Source organism: Pristis pectinata, chromosome 38, assembly GCF_009764475.1.
Source record: "Pristis pectinata isolate sPriPec2 chromosome 38, sPriPec2.1.pri, whole genome shotgun sequence".
Classification (NCBI taxonomy): domain Eukaryota; kingdom Metazoa; phylum Chordata; class Chondrichthyes; order Rhinopristiformes; family Pristidae; genus Pristis; species Pristis pectinata.
In genome coordinates, this window is record NC_067441.1 from 3,895,618 (window position 1) to 3,918,843 (window position 23,226).

Below are 23,226 nucleotides of genomic sequence, written 5' to 3' on the forward strand. Positions count from 1 at the left end.
CCAGCAGTGCAGTGTCCCCCCACCGCTGCCCCTCCAGCAGTGCAGTGTCCCCCCACCGCTGCCCCTCCAGCAGTGCAGTGTCCCCCACCGCTGCCCCTCCAGCAGTGCAGTGTCCCCCACCGCTGCCCCTCCAGCAGTGCAGTGTCCCCCCACCGCTGCCCCTCCAGCAGTGCAGTGTCCCCCCACCGCTGCCCCTCCAGCAGGTGCAGTGTCCCCCACCGCTGCCCCTCCAGCAGTGCAGTGCCCCCCACCGCTGCCCCTCCAGCAGTGCAGTGTCCCCCCACCGCTGCCCCTCCAGCAGTGCAGTGTCCCCCACCGCTGCCCCTCCAGCAGTGCAGTGTCCCCCCACCGCTGCCCCTCCAGCAGTGCAGTGTCCCCCACCGCTGCCCCTCCTGCTGTGCAGCGTCCCCCACCGCTGCCCCTCCAGCAGTGCAGTGTCCCCCACCGCTGCCCCTCCAGCAGTGCAGTGTCCCCCACCGCTGCCCCTCCAGCAGTGCAGTGTCCCCCCCCGCTGCCCCTCCCGCAGTGCAGTGTCCCCCCACCGCTGCCCCTCCAGCAGTGCAGTGTCCCCCACCGCTGCCCCTCCAGCAGTGCAGTGTCCCCCACCGCTGCCCCTCCAGCAGTGCAGTGTCCCCCACCGCTGCCCCTCCAGCAGTGCAGTGTCCCCCACCGCTGCCCCTCCAGCAGTGCAGTGTCCCCCACCGCTGCCCCTCCAGCAGTGCAGTGTCCCCCACCGCTGCCCCTCCAGCAGTGCAGTGTCGCCCACCGCTGCCCCTCCAGCAGTGCAGTGTCCCCCACCGCTGCCCCTCCAGCAGTGCAGTGTCCCCCCACCGCTGCCCCTCCAGCAGTGCAGTGTCCCCCACCGCTGCCCCTCCAGCAGTGCAGTGTCCCCCACCGCTGCCCCTCCAGCAGTGCAGTGTCCCCCACCGCTGCCCCTCCAGCAGTGCAGTGTCCCCCACCACCTCCTGCCTCAGAGGGCCATTCACTGAGTGTGCACATGGTTCAGCACTGCCCCGACACTCCACTCCCAGGCTGCTGCAGAGAGCTAGCACGGGGGTCGACGGGCCGAGCCCCCCCCCCCCCCCCCCCCCCCCCCCCGCTGCGCCAGAGCCGCCTCGCCGTGACGTCGCGTCTCATTAAGGATGCGCAACGTCACCATGCGTGTGGCGGAGCGACCAATGGGAGGGCGGAGCGGGGCGTTTCCAGGGCCCAGACCTGGCTGTCAATCAAAGGGTCTGTCCGGGGAAGGGAGCCGTTCTTGCTGGAGAGATTGCAAGCGGCGGGGAGAAGCAATGTTTCACCGCGGAGATTGCAGGGCTGCCGGCGGCAGTGGCACTGAAATCAGAGGCACTTGGAAGCCGGTCAAATAACCAACCTGGGAGCAGCAACGCTTGGACAGCCTTTAGCAACAGCACAGGGTACAGCTCTTTATTCTGCATGTATAAAAAAATTGTCTCCCATTAAACAGTAACTCACTGCAGCATGTTTTTTTAAAAAAATAAGTGGAATAAATGCTAGTTTGTTTTGCACTTTTTATATAATTTGCATTATCCTTAAAAATACGGGGCTGGCAGGAACGTCACTCTTTTTGCACGGTATGTATTTACACATTAATTTTCGCTGTCAGTGCGGGGTGTAAATAGAATGGGGGCGACGCATCCCATCAAGAGACAGGCTGATTATTTTTCGTGCATACATCAGATCGAGGACTGTATCTGATTCATCTCCCTCCCCCCGTTCGCCCGAGGGCCAAGGGTACGAGATGAGGCTGTTTCCACGGGATATCAGTCGTAAATACTCCCTTTTAGTAATTACGCAATGACTGGTTGGCTCCACGCAGCGCAGTACCTGTGTTAGCGGTTCCGGCCTCTTCAGTGCACCCACTGCCGACTCCTTCTGGGGTCGAATGTTTGCATGAATCCTCCCCCCTGTGCAATAAGTGCCCTTCTGGTAAACCCCCCTCCTTGCCTCTCGGGGCAAAGCATCTCTCAAGTTCTCCGTCAATCTTGCAGACTTATTTGTAATGGTCCCCGACTGCTCCTGCACTTCGGAGGTTTTGGATGCATCAGTTCAGTGGGAAGTGTTTGGGAAGGGTGTCGGGTTAAACTGACCCCCTGATCCCGGTGCAGCCTCAACTGTGTGCGGTGCTGGAGGTGGAGGATTGTACCCGGGTCTGGGATGGGAATTAGTGTCATGCAAGGGGTTGCAACCTTTGTGGGGGTGGGGGGGGGGGGGGGTGTAAACATACAAATCTCGAACTCCCCCTCCCAAATCAACAGCTAAATCAGGACAGAGGATGGTGACTGACGGTTGCTGCTACCCCCCCCCCGTGATTAGTCATAGTCACACGGCAGTAGAAACAGACCCTTCAGCCCATCGAGTCCGTGCCGACTATCAAGATCTCATTTTTACACTAATTCCAGTCCCTGGAACTCATTCTCTCCCACGTTCCCATTGACATCACCCCCCCCCCCAGACTCCACCCCTCACCCACACACTAGGGAGCAATTAACCCACCCATCCCACGCGTGGTTGGGAACCGGAGCACCCAGGGGAAACCCACGGGGTCACAGGGAGGAGGTGCAAGCTCCACGCACACAAACCCAGCCTTTCTCAAAGCCCATTGTTGCTTCCAGGAACTCTCCTTCCCCCCACCTCCTCTCACGGTGCCCCACCATCCACTCCCTCCCACCCCCAACGCAAGGAACCAGGCCATGGGTCTTTGCCCCTACAGTCTGACCGGATGCCCTGAGGGCTGTGCAGGGCACCGTTGGATGGCTGAGGGAGTGCCACGTCTCCCAAGCGGATGCGAGGGATCTCGCCACCAATACTGGGAGAGGAACAGAACATAGAACAGTACAATACAGGGCCTTCGGCCCATAATGTTGTGCCAACCTTTATACCTCGCCTAAGACTATCTAACCCCTTCCTCCCACATATCCCTCTATTTTAAGTTCCTCCATATGCTTATCTAGTAACCTCTTGAATTTGACCAATGTACCTGCCCCCACCACCGCCCCAGGCAGCGCATTCCATGCCTCAACCACTCTCTGGGTAAACAACCTTCCTCTGATATCTCCCTTGAACTTCCCACCCATTACTTTAAAGCCATGCCCTCTTGTATTGAGCATTGGTGCCCTGGGAAAGAGGCGCTGGCTGTCCACTCTATCTATTCCTCTTAATATTTTGTACATCTCTATCATGTCTCCTCTCATCCTCCTCCTCTCCAAAGAATAAAGCCCTAGCTCCCTCAGTGTCTCCTCATAATATACACTCTCTAAACAGTGGGGGCTTCCCTGAGCTCTGGGACCAAGGGTTCATCCCACCATCAAGATCACAGAGAGCGATGATCGGCTCTGCCTGTGGGGAGATGTACAGGCCCTTCAGCCCACTGTCCATGGTGACCATCGAACACCCAGGTGAAGCTTTCAGGGTGAGAGGGGAAAGATTTAAAAATGGGACCAAGAGGGGCAACTTCTTCACACAGAGGGCAGTGGGTATGTGGAACGAGCTGCCAGAGGAAGTAGACGAGGCAGGTACAGTAATGACATTTAAGGTACATGGATAGGAAAGGTTTGGAGGGATAGGTGCTAAATGGGACAAGCTTAGAGGGGCATTGTGGTTGGCGTGGGCAAGTTGGGCCGAAGGGCCTGTTTCCATGCTATGCGACGCTCTGAGTATCACCTGCACTAATCCCGGTTACCAGCACCGGCTCTGTAGCCTTATCCGCCCCAACGATTCAAATACTCCTTCAGAGACTTTGTTCATGTTGTGAATCTCTGCCTCCACCACCCCCTCAGCAAGTGCGTTCCAGTTTCCAACCCCACCTCCGGGTTTCAACTGTAAATTGGTGTAATATTGTTACATCTACCAAGGCACAGTGAAAATCTTGTCTTGCACACCATTCATACGGATCATTTCATTACACGGTGCATCGAGGTAGTACAAGGGAAAACAATAACAGAATGCAGAATAAAGTGTTACAGTTACAGAGAAAGTGCAGTGCAGGCTGACAATAAGGTGCAAGGTCCTAATGAGTTAGATTAAGTCAATCTTATCGTACTAGGGGACTGTTCAATAGCCTTATAACAGCGGGATAGAAGCTGTCCTTGAGCCTGGTGGTACATGCTCTCAGGCTTTTGTATCTTCTGCCCGACGGGAGCAGGGAGAAGAGAGAATGACCTGGGTGGGGTCTTTGATTACATTGGCTGCTTTACCGAGGCAGCGAGAAGTGTAGACAGAGTCCACGGAGGGGAGGCTGGTTTCCGTGATGCGCTGGGCTGTGTCCACAACTCCCTGCAGTTTCTTGCAGTCATAGGCAGAGCAGTTGCCGTCCCAAGCCGTGATGCATCCGGATAGGATGCTTTCTGTGGTGCATCGATAAAAATTGGTGAGGGTCAAAGTCTTCCCCAGATCCCCTCTACACGCCCTCTGGTTTTCTGCACCTCAGCTCTGGGAAGATGTTTACGTCCTTCATTATTCTGTATTCCTCAGGATTGAGAATTCCAAAAAGGAACACATTTTCCAAAATGTCTGATCCCTAATCCCAGAACGTTGCCCCTGCTGTTTTCTGTACTGCCCAGGGTTTCTTGTCTGTACAGGAGGCGTTATTCCCAAGAATGCAGGTGTAAAAGCGTGCGGAGGATAGTAACAGAGGTGAAGGGCAGAACAACACAGGACACTTCAGGCAAAGAATTAAGTTTAGAATTTCAACGGGGAAGGTGAGGGAGTGTAGATGATACCATTCTAAGTGAAAGTCAAAAAAAACCTGCAGATGCTGGAAATGTGAAATAAAAACAGAAGAGGCTGGAAACACTCAGCAGGTCAGGCAGCGTCTGTGGGGAGAGACACAGTTCATGCTTCAGAAAGGAAATATCTGTGAAAGGGAGAGACCAGGGTTGCTGCGGTCAAATGGGTTAATGGAGAGAGATGGTGAAAATACACCCAATGAAGTGTTGTATGTTGTGCTGTGAGACGTGGCCAGCGGGTCAAAGTATTAATGAGAGAGGGAGAAACTGAGCCAAAAGTCACACAATGACTTAACAGAGAAACAGCCAGTTCTGATACAAAGCGAGTTACCTTACACCGATTCCCAGAGCCCAGACGAAAGAGAAGGTTGTTCCTTGCACTTGTGCTGGGCCTCTTCTAACAGTACAGGAGGCCACAAGACAGAGGTCGGAGTGGGAGGGTTCTCTGACAGAGGTCAGAGAAGGGGGCAGGCAGAAGGAAGGTCAAGGTCACTCCTGCCGTTCCCCGCAGACCTATCAGCCGACCTGCGTTTGGTTTCTCCGGCGTGGAGGCCGCGTTGTGGGCACCGCATGCAGGACACCAGATCGGGAGAGGTGCAAGTGAATCACTGCTTCACCCGGAGAGACCGGACAGTGGGGAAGCGAAGGAAGAGGCAATGGACAAGTGTTGCATCTCCTGTGGCTGCACGGAAAATTTTTAAAAGAGAGTTTGGGGGGTTTTAGCAAACACGTTGATAGGATTTTTTTTTAGAAATTATGAGGCTTTAATGACGAGGGGAGTTGCAAAAGCTGTAATAAAGCACAGGTTGGTCCTCAGCTGCATGGTCCTGGCCGCTGCGCTTTTGGAAGGACGTGTGTGTTGGGGGGGTGGGGGGTTGAATGGAGAGAGGTTGGAGGACCTCCGTGTTGGGGAGATTCATGGAGGAGCTCAGAATCAGGAGTGTTCCCGGTCATGGATAGATTGAGGACCGGGAGGCAGAGATTCAAAGTGAGGGGCAAAAGCTGCAGCAGAGTTCGCGAGGATGCTGCTCTCCGTCCAGACATCGGGTGCAGTCCGGCAAACGGAGAGGTGGTTTGCAGGGTGACTGGGAGAGGAGGGGAGGTGGACTTTGTTTGGCTAAACAGCCTCTTTCTCTGCAAGAAATTCTCAATCACGTGATGGGAGGGGTTCTGGTGGAGTGAAGGTGATCAGTGACAGAAGCTGAGGGGGAGTGCAGGGGTACAGAGTCATAGACTTGTACAGCATGGAAGCAGGCCCTTCGGCCCAACTCGTCCATGCTGGCTGTGTTGCCCAGCGAGCTGGTCCCGGCTGTCCACGTTTGGCCCACAGCCCTCTAAACCTCTCCTCTCCTTGGACTTATCTAGATGGCTTTTAAACATTGCTGATGTGCCCTAGTTCTGGCGGCTCGTTCCAAATACGCAGCCCCCTTTGCGTGAAGAAGCTGCCCTTGATGTCCCTTTTAAATCTCTCGCCTCTGATCTTAAACCTCTGCCCTCTTGTTTTTAACTACCCCCTCCCTGGGAAAAAGACCGTGTGCTTTCACCCTGGCTAATGCCCTCCCTCGGCAAGTTGTCGTGATCGGGAACACACTGAGCGGATTCAACAGGAGCTTCCGGAAGGGAATAGGAGGAAAATGGGAAGGGAGGGGGACGTGGGGAGAGGGAGGGACTGTGGCCTCTTGACGAGCTGCAACATTCATAGAAGCAGTGTTACAAACTGCATAGATGTCCCAGCCCCAAACATCTCTCCGATAAGGGGTGCCTGTGCGAGCGAGGTCATGGTGGAAGGGATGGATTTCCCAGTGCTTGACCACGGATGGGTCTGGGTCCGGGTCTGACCTTCACCCAGGGAGCAGCGACGTTGTGGGATCCTTCCCACAGCTGGTCAGGGTTGGAGGGGGGAGGTGGGAGCAGAATCACGGGGAGGGAGTGGCCCGGCTTGGGGCCGTAGGTAGTTGGAGTGAGGGACAGGGAGGAGGGGAACCATCGGGAGAGGGAGGGGGACGGGTCAGAGCGTCGGAGTGGTTTGGAGGAGCTGCGTGCTACGTGACGAGTGTAGGAAGGAGCTGGGAGCCCTTCCGTGGTTTGGCTCCAGCGTGGGGTCCCAAGAGGCTGCACTGGGTGGGGTGTCCCACCCGAGGGAGTGGACAATCCCCCCTCCTACCAACCCCTGGTGAGACCCAACCTCCAGCAACCCCTTGCTCCCATTCACGGGGGCAGTTGGGAAATGGTGTCACCGGACAGGGCAACAGAGGCTTGGCGCCAGTCTGCCCGGGACGGGCAAGGGGGCTCTGACCCCTTCCCCATCCCGCTGGAGGACCAGGCAGTTTGTTCATGCACAGCAAGCTCCCACGAGCAACAATGCAGAGACAAAGTAGGCAGGGATTGGGCGATGGCCAGGGAGGAGGTGTTGGATCAAGGACCTCGGGGCGAGCCCCTCCTTCCAGCAGTGAATGTGAGGACTGTTCAGTTCATCCGACCCTGGGCCTAATGGTGTCGCAGCGGGTAGAGCCGCTACCTCACAACGCCAGAGACCTGGGTTCAATCCTGACCTCCGGCACTGTCTGTGTGGAGTTTGCACGTTCTCCCCGTGGGCTTCCTCCCACATCCCAAAACCGAGCTAGGTGGTTCAGGGTGGGGGAGGTTCAGGGTAGGTGAGTTGGGGGAGACATTCGGGGTAGGTGAGGGGGGTGGTGTTTGGGGTAGGTGGGTGGGGGGAGTGGTTTATGAGCTGGGGGGGAGGTTCAGGGAAGTTGCTGGGTTTACAGAGAGTAGGTTACAGGGGACAGTGGGGTTTGATGTGACCACTCAAGAGCCGGCATGGACTTGATGTGTCAAGTGATCTCCTCAGTTGGAAGAAATTTGAGAAATACACGACCTTGGTTGAACATCTGATCTCTAAACTGTCCCCTCCCTGCAGCCCCTCCCTCAGTGCAGAGCTCCATCCCGCAACGTGGAGCTCCCTCCCTCAGCGCGGCGCTCTCTCCCCCCGCTGCCCCTCCCGCAGCGCGGTGCTCCCTCCTCGCCGCCCCTCCCGCAGCGCTGGCCTGGACTTTGGATTTACCCCCCTGCACCCACGACATTTACACAGAGCAAGGCTGCTGTGAGACAGGCTCCTCCTCACCGAGGGAGCCAGGGCCACACAGATTTTCCAGGCTGTCATTAAAGCACCAGGTGAACAGTTTTCACTCAGGACCCAGCTCCCTCAGAAATACAAGGATTGCTTCTGCCCGAGTGTGTTCCCGATCTTTCTCTCTGTCCATTTATCACCAGCTGACTGCATCTGCTCAGGGAGCTGCTTTCACCATACCCCACGTTACTGAACACGGCCTCATCGCATCACCCACTGCTTCCCGCCGTATCGCACCACATGCCATTCCTCATTACCATTTCCCGCTGCACCTTGACGTACCACGTACCTCAGTGAGGCGTGGCACACCGCATTCTTGCAGCAGCGTTTCATCTCCTCCGTCCTCCCCCACTGCTTCACTGTGTCCCCGCACAGCACCACACTGCAACGTGCCTCACCACTGCTGTACCAAGTCCGTGCTGTCACTGTGATGGGACAGTGTGGAGGGAGCTTCACCCTGTGTCTGACCCCGGGAGTGTGTGATGGGACGGTGTAGAGGGAGCTTCACCCTGTGTCTGACCCTGGGAGTGTGTGATGGGACGGTGTGGAGGGAGCTTCACTCTGCATCTGACCTGTGCCAGTCAGTCGCTCACTGGCGACTGGAGGGAAACTCCTCGACTGCTCCCAGTGGGGGGAGTCACTCCCAGCCACGTAGAGTCCTAACGCGGGACACTGCCGGCGATGTGCAGTCCTAACGCGGGACAGTGCCGGCGATGTGCAGTCCTAACGCGGGACACTGCCGGCGATGTGCAGTCCTAACGCGGGACACTGCCGGCGATGTGCAGTCCTAACGCTGCCTCTCCACCTGTGTTTCCCTGCCCAGAATGGTGTTGGAGGGCAGCACTGAAGCAGTCACCGCCCAGGCATTGGATCTGCACAGCAGCTGCGCACGCGCCTCCCAGCCTCCGCCCACGGCAGACGGCCCCGAGCACTCCCCCTCCAAAAAAGACATCACCAAGTACGGAGAGGTCATCGTCTTGGGGTAAGGCTTGCGTCGGTCTCCTCCGCCTCTCCTTCACCCGTGCTGGTCAGTTCCGTGGAAACTTGCCAGCAAGTTGAGATATCAGTGGGACAGGTTTGAGGGGCTGAGTGCCCTCTGGCCACGGCCCATCCTCCTATTGACAATCCCCGGAAGATATAACCAGCAAACAGGAACAGAAATTGGTCACATCCCGAGTAAACCCCACCACTCATCAAGATCATTTCTCGGGATCTTGGCTTCACCAGCAAGGTCGGCATTTCGTGCCCTTTCCCGAGCCCGCTCCCGTATTCCCAAGCCCCCATTCCCTCCCCCGCTCCAGGGCTCCTTCCCCCATCCCCAAGCCCACTCCCCTGTTCCCGAGCTCTCTCCCCCGTTCTACAGGACCTCAGCTGATCTCATCTCCACATCCCCAGCGAACCTTTGGTAACCCGCCACCCGTTTGCTTATCAGGGATCCAACCGCCTCTTCCCTCGATGTGTTTAAAACCTCTGCTTCCACTGCCCACGGAGGGAGAGTCCCTGAGAGCTGCACAGTGTGGGAACTCGTCCGTGCCCAACTCAGCTGGCTGCATCTGCCAGCGTTTGGCCCACATCCCTCCAACCTTTTCCTGCCCCCGCACCCATCCAAATGTCTTTTAAATGTTGCACTTGTCCCGCCTCTACCACTTCCTCGGGCAGCTCGTTCCACGTACCCACTGCCCTGTGTGTGTGGAAGAGAGGGAAACACAACTTTGTCTCATCTCTGCCGTCAGTGAGCAGCTCCTTGTCTTTATCCAGTTGAGCCCCTAGTTTGAGGTTCTCGCACTAGGAGAGGTAGCGTCCTCTCCACACCCATCCTGTACATTTTAGTCAGCTCCTCTATCACATGCTCGGCCTCTCCTCACGAGACAATCTGCTCATCTCTCAACTGCTCCCAGTGCATTCACTTCTTGAACAACAGCGACCGTGATACATAGTTCTCCGGCTACAATCTCACCGTTGTCCTATACAACGGAACCATCAGTTCCCCACTTTTGCGTTAGGTTCCACTGGTGCCGACACCCTGTGAGCTGTCACGATTACTTGCAGTACCCACTAGCCTTTGGTGAGCCCTGCACTGGGACCCAGATCCCTCTCCCACCATTCACGTAACAGGCTTCTTTTATCCTCCCTCGCTGGCGAAACCTCTGGCGGGCAGTTGTGCGAAGGATCCAGACCCGCCGCAGGCCCCCGCTGCCTTGCCCGGCCGGAATGCTGTGATCAGTTCTCTCCCTGCAGGTACAATGGGTCACTGGGGAATGGCGACAGAGGGCGGCGGCGGAGTCGGATGGCCTTGTACAAGAGACCGAGCGCAAATGGTGTCAAACCGGACGTGGTTCACATTACGTCCACGCCCCTGGCTTCGAAGGTACCTCCGATTCGGTTGGGGGGTGTGGGGGAGGGCAGGGGAAGGGGAACTGTTCCCCACCTCCCGGGGCATCCCTGCAGCGCCTTGGAGACCAGCGTTCTTCGTGGCCGCGCGGGTGTCCTTGCGGTGCAGGAAACGTGGCGGCTGAATCCTGCACAGAAAGATCTCGCGATCAGGCCACTGGAGGAAACTGGCCCGAGATGACAGCTTCCCTCCCCGCCGCCCCTCCCGCACTACTCCCTCCCTCCCCGCCGCCCTTCCCTCCCCGCCGCCCCTCCCGCACTACTCCCTCCCTCCCCGCCGCCCCTCCCTCCCGCACTACTCCCTCCCCGCCGCCCTTCCCTCCCGCAGTACTCCCTCCCTCCCCGCCGCCCCTCCCGCACTACTCCCTCCCTCCCCGCCGCCCTTCCCTCCCGCAGTACTCCCTCCCTCCCCGCCGCCCTTCCCTCCCGCAGTACTCCCTCCCTCCCCGCCGCCCTTCCCTCCCTCCCCGCCGCCCTTCCCTCCCGCAGTACTCCCTCCCTCCCCGCCGCCCTTCCCTCCCGCAGTACTCCCTCCCTCCCCGCCGCCCCCTCCCTCCCTCCCCGCCGCCCTTCCCTCCCGCAGTACTCCCTCCCTCCCCGCCGCCCTTCCCTCCCTCCCGCAGTACTCCCTCCCTCCCCGCCGCCCTTCCCTCCCGCACTACTCCCTCCCTCCCCGCCGCCCCTCCCGCACTACTCCCTCCCTCCCCGCCGCCCTTCCCTCCCGCACTACTCCCTCCCTCCCCGCCGCCCTTCCCTCCCGCAGTACTCCCTCCCTCCCCGCCGCCCTTCCCTCCCGCAGTACTCCCTCCCCGCCGCCCTTCCCTCCCGCAGTACTCCCTCCCTCCCCGCCGCCCTTCCCTCCCGCAGTACTCCCTCCCTCCCCGCCGCCCTTCCCTCCCGCAGTACTCCCTCCCTCCCCGCCGCCCTTCCCTCCCGCACTACTCCCTCCCTCCCCGCCGCCCTTCCCTCCCGCAGTACTCCCTCCCTCCCCGCCGCCCTTCCCTCCCGCAGTACTCCCTCCCCGCCGCCCTTCCCTCCCGCAGTACTCCCTCCCTCCCCGCCGCCCTTCCCTCCCGCAGTACTCCCTCCCTCCCCGCCGCCCTTCCCTCCCGCAGTACTCCCTCCCTCCCCGCCGCCCTTCCCTCCCGCAGTACTCCCTCCCTCCCCGCCGCCCTTCCCTCCCGCAGTACTCCCTCCCTCCCCGCCGCCCTTCCCTCCCGCAGTACTCCCTCCCTCCCCGCCAGTGCACTGGCGCGCAGCAGTGCGTCCGTCCTGGAACACGAGGGTCGAGGATCGGGATCCAAACCCTCGGACGGAGCCCGTGTTTCCCCGTGCGCTGCGCAAGATATCCGCGGACTAAACCCTCGGCTTGGGTTGCAGGCGCTGAGCAACATGGGGCAGCACAGTGTGTCGTACACTCTCTCCCGGAGCCAGTCCATCATTGTGGAGTACAGTCACGACAGCAACACCGACATGTTTCAGGTAACCGGGTCTGGTGGGGGGGGGGGGGGGAGTGCTGGATCGCACGTTAACCAAGCTCACCGCCAGCGCGTAACCTGCCTTTACAGATCGGCCGTTCCACGGAGACTCTCATCGACTTTGTGGTCACCGACACAGCCCCGAGCTCTCAGGGTAACGGTGAGGCACAGACTCTGCAGAGCACCATCTCCCGGTTCGCCTGTCGCATCACCTGTGACCGGAACCCGCCCTACACCGCGCGCGTCTACGCGGCCGGATTCGACTCCTCCAACAACATCTTCCTCGGGGTAAGTGGGTCGACGGTCGGGGTTGGGAGTAGCCTGGTGAAGGTGCTGGGTGGTAAACCTCTGACACCCTTTGTCTCATTGGGCTGTGTGAGCAGATCCCTCAAGTATGATCCAGGCAGAACTGGACAGATGCTGGTGGTCCAAGTCCCCCACAGGTAGGTGGAGCGGTGAAGGCAGTTTATGGCATGCTCGCCTTCATTTGTCGCTGGGACATTACATCGCAATGTTTCCGTACATTGGTTCAACCGCACTTGGGAGCAAGTGTGCGCAGTTCTGGTCACCACACAATGGGATGTGGTTGTGCTGGAGAGGGTGCGGAGGGGCTTCACCAGGACTTTAGTCAGGGGACGGAGATTGGGGAGGCTGGGCTTGTATTCCCCGGAGCGGAGGCGGCCAAGAGGTGACCTGACAGAAGATTGAGAGGTATAGGGAGGGTAGATGTACCGAATCTTCCTTCCCCCCCCCCCCCCCAGTGGGTGCATTAAACAGAAAGAGGGCATGGGTTTAAGGTGAGAGAAAGGGTTCAACTGGAGACACAGGAGACGGCAAACACTGGAATCTGGAGCAACAATCTGCTGGAGGAGCTCAGCGGGTCGAGCAGCGTCTATGGCGGAGAAAGGAACTGTCGACGTTTCCTGATGCAGGGTTGAGAGCCGAAACGTCGGCAGTTGCCCCCCCCCCCCCCCCCCCCACAGACACTGCTCGACCCGCTGAGCTCTGGATCTTTTTATACAGAGAGTGGTTGATACCTGGAACGTGCTGCCAGACGAGGTGGTGGAATCAGACAGACATGTGAAGAGGCAAGGCCAGAGAGGGGACGGACCTGATAGTGCTTGACTCAGTGGGCTAAAGGGCCTGTTCCTCTGCTGTACGACTGACTGAGAGGTTACCAGAGGCGGACTGGAAGTTCCGACCAGGCCTGCTCCTGCTCTCGGTTTGGATGGCCCCGTTGCCGTGGATTTGCCTCTCTGCTGGGCCGCCCACAAACACGGGATGTTCCGAGATCTGCTGTGCCTCAGCTGCGGTGACGAGGGCGTGTGGCAGGTGGTCAGGACACAGCAAGCTCCCGCAGCCAGTCGCGATAAATGGTTCCAAGATCAGTTTGAGAGGCAGGGTGACGTGGGTCCTGGAGGGTGTGACCCTGAACAGCTTCACGGGATCTTCCGTGTTCAAGTGAGGGGGGCAGGGTGGTTTCAATGCCCAATTCAACCAGCAGTGTGGGCACTCACTTGGCACTGCCCAACCCATGACGCAGCGCTCCATCAGCACTGCCAGTGGTCGGGATATCGTGTTCCCTCTCCGGAGAACCATTTGAACCGGTGAGCTTCTGACGGAGGGAAGAGAGTGCGGGAACACACGGGTGTGGGAGCTCCCGTGGGACTCGGACGAAGGAGGTGCCCTCCTCAGGTTGTGCCTGTCCCTCCTCTCACCCCCACCTCCCCCTCTCCTCCTCGTCCACCTCCAGGAAAGGGCAGCCAAGTGGCGGACCACCGACGGGCTGATGGACGGCCTCACCACCAACGGCGTTCTGGTCATGCACCCGGCGCACGGTTTCTCCGAGGACTCCGCTCCCGGCACGTGGCGAGAGATCTCCGTCTGCGGGAAGGTGTACGCCCTGCGAGAGACGAGGTCGGCCCAGCAGAGGGGCAAGTTGGTAGGTGGCCTGTCTCTTGGTGTTGCTGGGAGAGGGGGAAAGAGGGAACTGATTCCAATAAAGTCTGATGATGTTTCTGGATCACATTCCAAAAATTGGAAGTGTGGCAGGTTTCATTTCCCTGTGTGACCAGAGCTGAACGTTGCTCAAGTGCGGTGCAGATAAAAGGGTCTCGACCCGAATCGTCCACTGTACGATTCCCTCCACAGATGCTGCCTGACCCCGGTCCCTCCACCAGTTTGATTGTTGTTCAAGCTCCTTGGCGTCCTGTCCCACACTGCACAAGGCCCGTCTTTGGCGAACTGTCCGAAATACTGGCAGAACGCGTTCAGGCCATGACGGTCCGTGCAGCAGTCCTGCCCGTGCATCCTGGGGCAGGGATGGCGGAAGGTTACCCGTTTGATTGCAGCATCAGCAACAAAGCAGTTAAGAAGTTGTCCTGGGTGCCCAGGGCACACTGCAGCCCCCCGTGGTACCCACTGGTCCCAGAGGGAAACCCAGACGGCCAGTGGACACCACGTGCTCCCTCTCCACGGACACCCGGAGACGAACACTCACACTCCGCGTCCTCAAGGCTGCAGGCGGACTGGGAGTCCGTGAACCAGCTTTGAACCTTTGCCGGGTGCTGCTCTGTGCAACACTCTCCGCCCCAGGTCCCCAATATAAAGGGGGAGGGCTCCATTGTAGATAGCACCCCCTCGGATGACGGAACGAACCGCCACAGTGTGTCCGCATGGCAGACGAGGCGGTGGAGACTGTGCAGGAGCTGCCCGTACAGGAAACACCTCCGCACGGGGTGGAATGGCACGGAGGAAATTCCCGAGGGACAGCTCACGTTGGGCGGGACCGGCTCCCGAGGAAGGTCCTGGGTCCTGTGTCCGACGAGCAACTCCAGGCAAGTGGGTTGGGGGGGGGGGGGGAGCAGCCCAGTGGGTCACCCCCGTGCCCAGAACCCTCTCGACACTCATCGTCAACTACAAGCCCCGAGGGAGAACAGCTTGCTCCTCCCTCCTCCGTCACCTGGTCCACTCCGTCAGACACCTATACCACCCCCTCCCTCCTGACTGGGAGGTGATCGCGTCCCAGACCCTGGAAAGGCAACTCCCGCAGAGCAGCGCAGGTGACACTTGCACATGCCATCTGGGAAGATGCACCCGTGTACAGGGTCTGGAGGCTGTCGGGGGTGAAGGGGGAGACTGTGGACTGACCCACTCCCTCTGCAGGGGCAGAGTGGAGCACCTTGGGCAAGGAGGGGTGGAACCAGTGAAACTCAGGCCGATTAACCAAAGACCCAACACAGCCCAAGACTAAGAGCTGTGTGATGCAGCAGACATTCATTGAGGATACTCCCCCCATCTCCTGGGACAGCGGGCAGCGGTAGGGTGGGGAAGACGTCTCTCTCTGAGCCTCAGGACCCTGGGATTCCCGGTCTCTGTGTGTGGGGAAGGGGGGGGGTGGGGTTGGCCTCTTCACCCACAGCAGCTGACAGGTGTCTCGGCCTTGCCAAAGTCCTAGAATTAACAAATTTTCTTCACCCCACCTGACCCACGTCAGCAAAGTGGGGTGGGGAGTGCATTTCCTTGTGTGAAGCCACAAGATAGCCTCCGTAAATCCAGCAGCTCCACCGCCACCATCTTCCACCTTCCCCAGCTGTATTTACCCGCACAGACACCGATGGATTCCCCTTCCTTCCACTGACAGATCACTGATCCCCCCGCCGGCAAAATGAAAACTGCAACTCTCTCCACCGCCTCTTAGCTCCAGTGAATGGAGTCAGATGGGTGCTGACCCGTGCCCAGGCAGTGTGTGATGGGACGGTGCAGAGGGAGCTTCACTCTGTGTCTGACCCTGGGGGTGTGTGATGGGACGGTGTACAGGGAGCTTCACCCTGTGTCTGACCCCGGGTGTGATGGGACGGTGTGGAGGGAGCTTCACCCTACGCCGTGTGACGGGATGGTGTGGTTTTATTTTCTCACCCTTGCCCCCACCCATGCTCAGGTGGAGAACGAATCCAACATCCTGCAGGACGGCTCGCTGATCGACCTGTGTGGTGCCACGCTGCTGTGGCGCACGACCCGGGGCCTGGAGCACGCGCCGACGCTGAAGCAGCTGGAGGCTCTGCGGCAGGAGGTGAACGCGGCCCGGCCGCAGTGCCCAGTGGGCTTCAGCACGCTGGCCTTCCCCAGCCTGGCGCGGCGCGAGGTGATCGAGAAGCAGCAGCCTTGGGTTTACGTCAGCTGCGGCCACGTCCACGGCTACCACGGCTGGGGCTGCCGCAAGGAGGGGGGCGGTGGCGGGGGCGTGGACGAGCGGGAGTGCCCCCTGTGCCGGCGGGTGGGGCCATACGTTCCCCTGTGGATGGGCAGTGAGGCGGGGTCCTACCTCGACGCCGGCCCGCCCAGCCACGCCTTCTGCCCCTGCGGTCACGTCTGCTCCGCCAAGACGGTGAAGTATTGGTCACGGATCCCGCTCCCCCACGGCACCCACGCCTTCCATGCCGCCTGTCCCTTCTGTGCCACCTGGCTGACCGGAGAGAAAGGCTACGTTAAGCTAATCTACCAGGGGCCACTCGACTGAACCGCGACCTTCGCCCTTGGACCCCCGGCCCATCCTCCCCGCCACTCTCGGTTGACCGCAGTTCTGCAGAACCACCTGTCGTTTCTTTTATAAAAAAATAAATTAAGTATATCTAATATTGAGAAGTGTGAAACATTTGCTTGCCAAGTCACAGTTCTGAAACGTTGACTGTTTGACGCTGACCTACCTGACGAGTGTTTTCGGTTTTAGTTTCCCCCTAACAAGTTATAATTTAGAGAGGAAGAACTTGGAACAAATGCTGACAGGGTTTCTCTAACTCTGCCTTATCTTTAGCCCAGGTTCCCGTACACTCTCCCAGTTGGCGGGGATAGAGCCAAGGGGGCCACACATTTCCAACTAAAGCACTGGGATTGCCTTGTGGATCTCGAGGCAGCCATTTGTAGCCCCAAGAGACACAGACCTTTTACTGTTCCAGATTCCAACATACGCTGGCCACAACTCAGCAGCACAGGTCCAAAAACCAAGAGGATCCCCTACCGGAGGACACAGCACACACCGTCACTGGTCAGAAGGACACTTTATTCCCTGTAGCACGAGGAAAAAACAGAAAGCCCCAAATTTCACCTCATCAGCAAGATTGCATCACCCAAAATCGGAACATCTGGAGCAGAGCAGCACCTGTGCAGACCCAGACCGGGACCTCCGATAATCAGGTTGGGGGTGGGGGGTCGACCGGCTACCCTGGGCCTCAAAACAAAAACCACAGTGCACTTCGCTTACCCTCCACGGCGAGCTGGTGTCACGCGCGTGTTGGAGGGCTATCAGGTGGTCCTGTGGGACTAAAGATCTGAACCCAACTCAAATCAGGTCGGAACTGCACACCACTATTTTGCGAAGGGGTGCTTCCAGTTCTGGAAGGGCATCCCTCGAACTCCAAGGGTTAAGGGTTGAGGCTTTGCTATAAATGAGTTAACCCCAGGAGGGACTTCCCCTGTGACTCTCAACCACTCGTGGCTGCAATGCACTAATCCAGTTATAGACCCCCCCAAGCCACCCACTCGATTCAGACAACGATAAGGTCCTTGAATCCACCTGTTGATTGTGATCTTTGGAATTCAAAGCTCTAAATCGGCCTACAAAAACAAACTTATAAAAAGACTTAAACTGAGACAAAAAAATTAAAATACATTCATCGGAGACTCATTGTGGCAGGATGAGGCAGAGGGGAGTCGGGGGTGGCAGGTGATTTCAGAAGCTCCAGTGTTTGGAGTCACTGCGGGACAGATCCTGGAGACACGACTCCAGCTCCTCGCCGTCTTCCACGAAACGCTCGACGAAGGACTGGATCAGGCCCAAAGCAGAGGCTTCATAGTTCTGAAAGTGGACGTCCCCACCTGTTTCGGGGAAGGGGCGGGAGAAAGAACAGAGGGAATCCATTTACCTTGTTCATTCTGGCAGGACGAGCTGGACACAGAGCACTACAGCACGGATACAGGCCCTTCGGCCCAACCAGTCCATGCCGACCATGTTCTGCACCCAGCTGGTCCCAATTTCCTGTATTCCACCCATGTCCTTCCCAGCTGCTCCCCTCCATGTACCTACCCAAGTGCTTCTTAAATGATCCTGTTGTACCTGCCTCAGCCACTTCCTCTGGCAGCTCGTTCCTTACACCCACCACCCTCTGCATGAAGAAGTTGCCCTTCAGGTCCCTTTTAAATCTTTCCCCTCTCACCCTAAACCTACGCCCCCTAGTTTTGGACTCCCCTACCCTGGGGAAAAGACCACTACCGTCCACCTTCTCTATGCCTCTCACACTTCTATAAGGTCACTCTTTTTAAAAAATTTTATTTACAGCTGGTAACAGGCCCTTCCGGCCCAACGAGTCCGCGCCGCCCATTTTAAACCCAATTAACCTACCCGTACGTCTTTGCAAAGGGTCAGGACCCTTCTTCATGACTGAAGATAGGAAAAGGGGAAGCCCAATATATGGGGGGGGGGGGGGGGGGGGGGGAGGGGAGGGAAAAACAGAGCAGTGACAGGTGGATAAAAGAGGGGAGGCAGGGTGGGCACAATGTGGTGATAGGTAGACACAGGTAAGGGATAGTGATAGGCAGGTGTGGGGGAGGAGGGGAGAGCAGACCCACAAGGTCACAGGTATGGAGGCAGGCGGCATTAGGGGGAGACGAGAGGTAGAGAAGAAAAACAAATGGCGAGGTGGATAAAAGAGACAGGCTATGAAGGGGAAGAAAGAAGCAAGGTGGGTGGTTGGTGGGGTGGGGGTTGGTTTACTTAAAGTGGGAGAATTCAATGTTCATCCCGTTAGGCTGTAAGGTTCCAAGACGGAAAATGAGGTGTTGTTCCTCCAGTTTGCATTTGGACTTCTCCCGGCAGTGGAGGATGCCGAGGACTGACATATCAGTGATAGTGTGGGAGCAGGAGTTGGAAGTGACTGGCAACACGGAGGTGCAGATCGCAGTTACGGACGGAGCGCAGGTGTTCTGCGAAACGGTCACCTAGAGTCTGCGTTCGGTCTCACCAATGTAGAGGAGGCCACACTTGGAGCACCAAATGCAGTAGATGATACTAGGGGAGGTGCAGGTGAATCTCTGTCCCTCCTGTTTGAGTCCCATGATGGAGGTGGTGTAGGGGCAGGTGTTACACCTATGGAGGGGGCAGTGGAAAGTCCCCGGGGTGGGTGGGGAGGGAGGAGTGAATTAGGGAGTCATGGAGAGAGCTGTCCCTACGAAAGGCTGAGAGGGGTGGGGAGGGGAAGATATGCTTGGTGGTGGGGGTCCCGTTGGAGATGGCGGAAGCGGCGAATGATGAGTCATATCCAAATGCAAACAGGAGGAATGACACCTCATTTTCTGTCTTGGGACCTCACAGCCTAACGGCAAGAACATCGAATTCTCCCACTTTAATTAAACCAACCCTCCTTCCCCCCACCTTCTCTCTTCCCTTTCCCAGCCTCTCTCTCTTTTATTCCCCCCCAATCGCCATTTTTTCTCTGTCTCTCCTTCCCTCCCCCCATACCTGGGACCCATCCCCCGGTGGATCTGCTCTCCCCTCCTCCCCCACATCTGCCCACCTGTGTCTACCTATCAGCACCTTGTGCCCACCCTGCCTCCCCTCTTTTGTCCACCTATCACTGCTCATTTTCTCTCCCCCTATATATTGGGCTTCCCCTTTTCCTATCTTCAGTCCTGAAGAAGGGTCCTGCCCGAAACATTGACCGTCTGCTTTTCTCCACAGATGCTGCCTGGCCTGTATTGTCCTTCATCAATCGTGGAATTGAATTTAGGAGCCGAGAGGTATTGTTGCAGCTATATAGGACCCTGGTCAGACCCCACTTGGAGTACTGTGCTCAGTTCTGGTCGCCTCGCTGCAGGAAGGATGTGGAAGCCATAGAAAGGGTGCAGAGGAGATTTACAAGGATGCTGCCGGATTGGGGAGCGTGCCTTATGAAAGCAGGTTGAGGGAACTCGGCCTTTTCTCCTTGGAGCGACGGAGCATGAGGGGGGACCTGATAGAGGTATAGAAGATGATGAGAGGCATTGATCAGGTGGATAGTCAGAGGCTTTTCCCCAGGGCTGAAATGGTGGCCACAAGAGGACATAGGTTTAAGGTGCTGGGGAGCAGGTACAGAGGAGATGTCGGGGTAAGTTTTTTACTCAGAGAGTGGTGAGTGCGTGGAATGGGCTGCCGGCAACGGTGGTGGGGCAGATACGATAGGGTCTTTTAAGAGACTGTTGGATAGGTACATGGAGCTGAGAAAAATAGAGGGCTATGGGTAAACCTAATAATTTCTAAGGTAGGGACATGTTCGGCACAGCTTTGTGGGCCGAAGGGCCTGAATTATGCTGTAGCTTTTCTATGTTTCTATCTGCAGTCCTCAAGGATCGCCCTCATTCTCCTACGTTCCAAGGAATAAAGACCTAGCCTGGTCAACTTCTCCCTACAAGTCTGACACCCAACCACACAAGTGATCAGGGCAGGGGAGCAGAAGCTCAGGCAATGAAGGTGAATTTTACGAAGAGGGTGGGGAGGTGGAGGGGACCTCGGGCAGCTGAAGGCACATCCGTCAACGGTAGAGCAATGGGAGTTTGGGAGTGGACATTTTGGAGAGCAGTGATCCTGTAGGACGACACTGTGGTGCAGCGGGTAGAGCCGCTGCCTCACAGCTCCAGAGACCCGGGTTCGATCCTGACCTCAGGACCTGCCCGGGCGGAGTCTGTTGTTCTCCCTGTGGTCGCGTGGGATTCCCCCGGGTGCTCAGGTTTCTGCCACGTGCGGGTTGGTGGATTCATTGGTCACTGGAAATTGCCCCCGGTGTGGAGCTGAGTGGTTAGATCTGGGGGGAAATCGATGGAAATAAAATAAAAACAACGACTGATGTAGGATTAGTGCACGTGGCTGATTAATGGTTAGCATGGACTGAGTGGGCAGAAGGGCCTGTTTCCATGCTGTACAACTTTATGTCTCTATGTGATGAGGGAGGGAGGGAGGAAGTTGCACGCTGGACATTACATTGTCCAAACCCATTGAATCTCTCCAAGGCAGAGGGCCAGATATCAGGGAATTCTGGATTGAGATTTCGGACAAGCACACGGAGAACATGTCCCCCCCTGATATCGGAGCCTTCCCACCATCCGATCTCACTGTCCCAGTTCCCTTCTCACTCCCAACACCCATGTTATCCAATTCCTCCCCCCTGCCTCCAGTGTGTGACAGGACCACCCGCCCCTATGCCTGCAGACACCCACCCCTCTGCAGGTAGGGGGAGTGGGACGGGCCTACCTTCTATCCGAGTGTTGGCCTGGACGAACATCTTCCGAGCCTCCTTGCGCAGCAGCACGGTCTCCCGCAGGGTGAGGAACCTCTGGGGCTCGGAGTCCGTCACCTGGGAGTACCTGGCGTACAGGGCCCTGCCCGCCTCCACGTCCGCTGTGGTCTTGTACACCTGAGGGGCGGGGGGGGTGGTGGTGTAGGAGAGGCGGTCAACGGGGAACAGCAGTCAGCAGCAGCGGTGGGGCAGGGGGAAATGGGACTCAGGGAGGGGACCTTCAGTGGCGTCGCAAGGACAGTGGGAAGCGGGACTGAGGGTCCATTGAGGGAGAGGGGCAGAAGGTGGGTGTGGGATTGAGGAAGGGGCCCACTGAGGGTGTGAAGCAAAGGGAGAGGAGTAGAGGGAGGGAGAAGAGCGGGGTGGGAGGGAGGAGTCCTTTAAGGGAGGGGAACAAGGGGAAGGGGTCCTTCATTGAGGAAGGGGAGGCAAGGGAAGGTCCTTCAATGAGGGAGGGGTGATGTGTTCTTCATTGAGGGAGGGGTCTCATTGAGGGAGAGGTCCATTAAGGGAAAGGTTCATCTAAGGGGAAGGGTCCCATTGAGGGAGGGGCCCTTCACTGAGGGAGGGTACAGACCTCGCAGGGAACGAGACTGGGTGAAGGGTTGTCCGGTGGGAGAGGTGGCACAGACTCTCCGGGGGAAGGGTGAGGTGCCGGACCGCGTTGCGACAGCTGTGCTCGGTCCCCCCCTACCCTCCAGCTACCTGCAGCTTCCTCAGGAAAGCCTCGATGGCCGCCTTGCCGACAGTGGCGATCTTGCTCCGGTCGAGGGTGATGATGGCGTCGGGCTTGCCGTCAGCGCCGGTGGTCTGCCGCAGGGTGACGAAGCCCTGGCCAGCTTCCAGCAGCACCCGGAGGATGACGAAGCGAGCCTGCATGTGGGCCTGGGGCAGGAGGAGGAGAGACAGCGTCAGGCTGGAGCACTGTGGATACCTTCACCCAGCCCCTGGTCCTAGACTCAAGCTAGTCACACCCAGAGCACACATAACCCTCCGGAACGGGCACAGCCAACATTTTTGGAATGCCAGTCAGTGCTCAGTCTGCAACAGTTGCTGTATGAGAAATTACCCCACTGACCCTCACCAATATTCATTGATGCACCATAGAAAGCATCCTATCCAGATGCATCGCCGCTTGGTACGGCAACTGCTCTGCCCGGGACCGCAAGAAACTGCAGAGAGTTGTGGACACAGCCCAGCGCATCACGGACACCAGCCTCCCCTCTATGGACTCTGTCTACACTTCTCGCTACCTCGGGAAAGCAGCCAACATAATCAAAGGCCCCACCCACCCCGGACATTCTCTCTCCTCCCCCCTCCCATCGGGCAGAAGATACAAAAGCCTGAGAGCACGTACCACCAGGCTCAAGGACAGCTTCTATCCCGCTGTTATAAGGCTATTGAACAGTCCCCTAGTATGATAAGATGGACTCACAATCTACCTCGTTATGACCTTGCACCTTATTATCAGCCTGCACTGCACTTTCTCTGTAACTGTAACACTTTATTCTGCATTCTGTTATTGCTTTGCTACCTCAACGCATGGTTGTAAAATGAACCGATCTGTATGAACGGTGTGCGAGACAAGTTTTGCCACTGTGCCTCGGTACATGTGACAATAACGAACCAATTTACCCTCCAACCATCCATCGTACCCCTGCCTGTCACATGGGAGACTGGGGAGTCTATTCTGCAATGGGAAGTCCTTATTGGGTCACACTGATCTTGAGGGTGGCGCAGTGGCACAGCAGGTAGAGCCGCTGCCTTGCAGCGCCAGGGACCCGGGTTCAATCCCCACCTTCGGCAGGGTGAGGGACACAGAGGGAGATAGAGACAGAGAGCTAGCATGGACTCGATGGATTGAACAGCCTCTTTCTGCATTGTAATAAATATGACAGAGCATACACCCGACTCCTGTCAGATTCTCCAACCTATCCATCTTTAGTACATCTTTTTGTCCTTCTTCTCTCTCTTACACTAATTTCCCCTCAAAAGATTCTGAAGAGCCTGCCCCGCTGATTTGTGATTCTGCCTCAACCACATTCTGTGGGAGTGAGTTCCACAGTCTGAAAATGTCAAATTTAAAATAAAAACAGAAAAAGCCCAAAATACTCAGCAGGTCAGGGAGCATCTGTGGAGAGAGAAACACAAGGATT

General features: G+C 57.6%; 2 protein-coding genes across 3 annotated transcripts in view; one reads left to right on the forward strand and one right to left on the reverse strand.

The window, feature by feature from the left end:
* Window positions 1–1,206: 1,206 nt before the first annotated feature.
* On the forward strand, window positions 1,207–16,382 carry LOC127586977 (E3 ubiquitin-protein ligase pellino homolog 1-like). Its single transcript, XM_052045038.1, has 7 exons — window positions 1,207–1,418; window positions 8,702–8,860; window positions 10,117–10,246; window positions 11,650–11,751; window positions 11,838–12,035; window positions 13,501–13,689; window positions 15,688–16,382. Exons 2-7 carry the CDS (start codon window positions 8,703–8,705, stop codon window positions 16,264–16,266), a joined length of 1,356 nt encoding a protein of 451 aa, XP_051900998.1. The 5' UTR covers window positions 1,207–1,418; window position 8,702; the 3' UTR covers window positions 16,267–16,382.
* Window positions 16,383–16,785: 403 nt separating this feature from the next.
* Window positions 16,786–23,226, reverse strand: part of dpp3 (dipeptidyl-peptidase 3) — a 41,421-nt gene continuing 34,980 nt past the window's right edge. For both annotated transcript variants that reach the window (XM_052045028.1, XM_052045027.1), the window contains exons 16-18: window positions 21,776–21,955; window positions 21,025–21,187; window positions 16,786–17,621 (exon numbers count right to left, since the gene is read on the reverse strand). In XM_052045028.1, the coding sequence (XP_051900988.1) occupies window positions 17,476–17,621; window positions 21,025–21,187; window positions 21,776–21,955 (489 nt within the window). In that variant the 3' untranslated portion in view covers window positions 16,786–17,475. The remainder of the gene's footprint in view (window positions 17,622–21,024; window positions 21,188–21,775; window positions 21,956–23,226) is intronic.

What these genes read in the sequence shown, in the direction of transcription:
- LOC127586977 (XM_052045038.1), top strand. Translation starts at nt 8,703, where the DNA reads ATGGTGTTGGAGGGCAGCACTGAAGCAGTCACCGCCCAGGCATTGGAT. An exon ending in GCAACACCGACATGTTTCAG is followed by an intron (nt 11,752 to 11,837) that starts GTAACCGGGTCT and finishes CTGCCTTTACAG; the next exon opens with ATCGGCCGTTCCACGGAGAC. An exon ending in CCAACAACATCTTCCTCGGG is followed by an intron (nt 12,036 to 13,500) that starts GTAAGTGGGTCG and finishes GTCCACCTCCAG; the next exon opens with GAAAGGGCAGCCAAGTGGCG.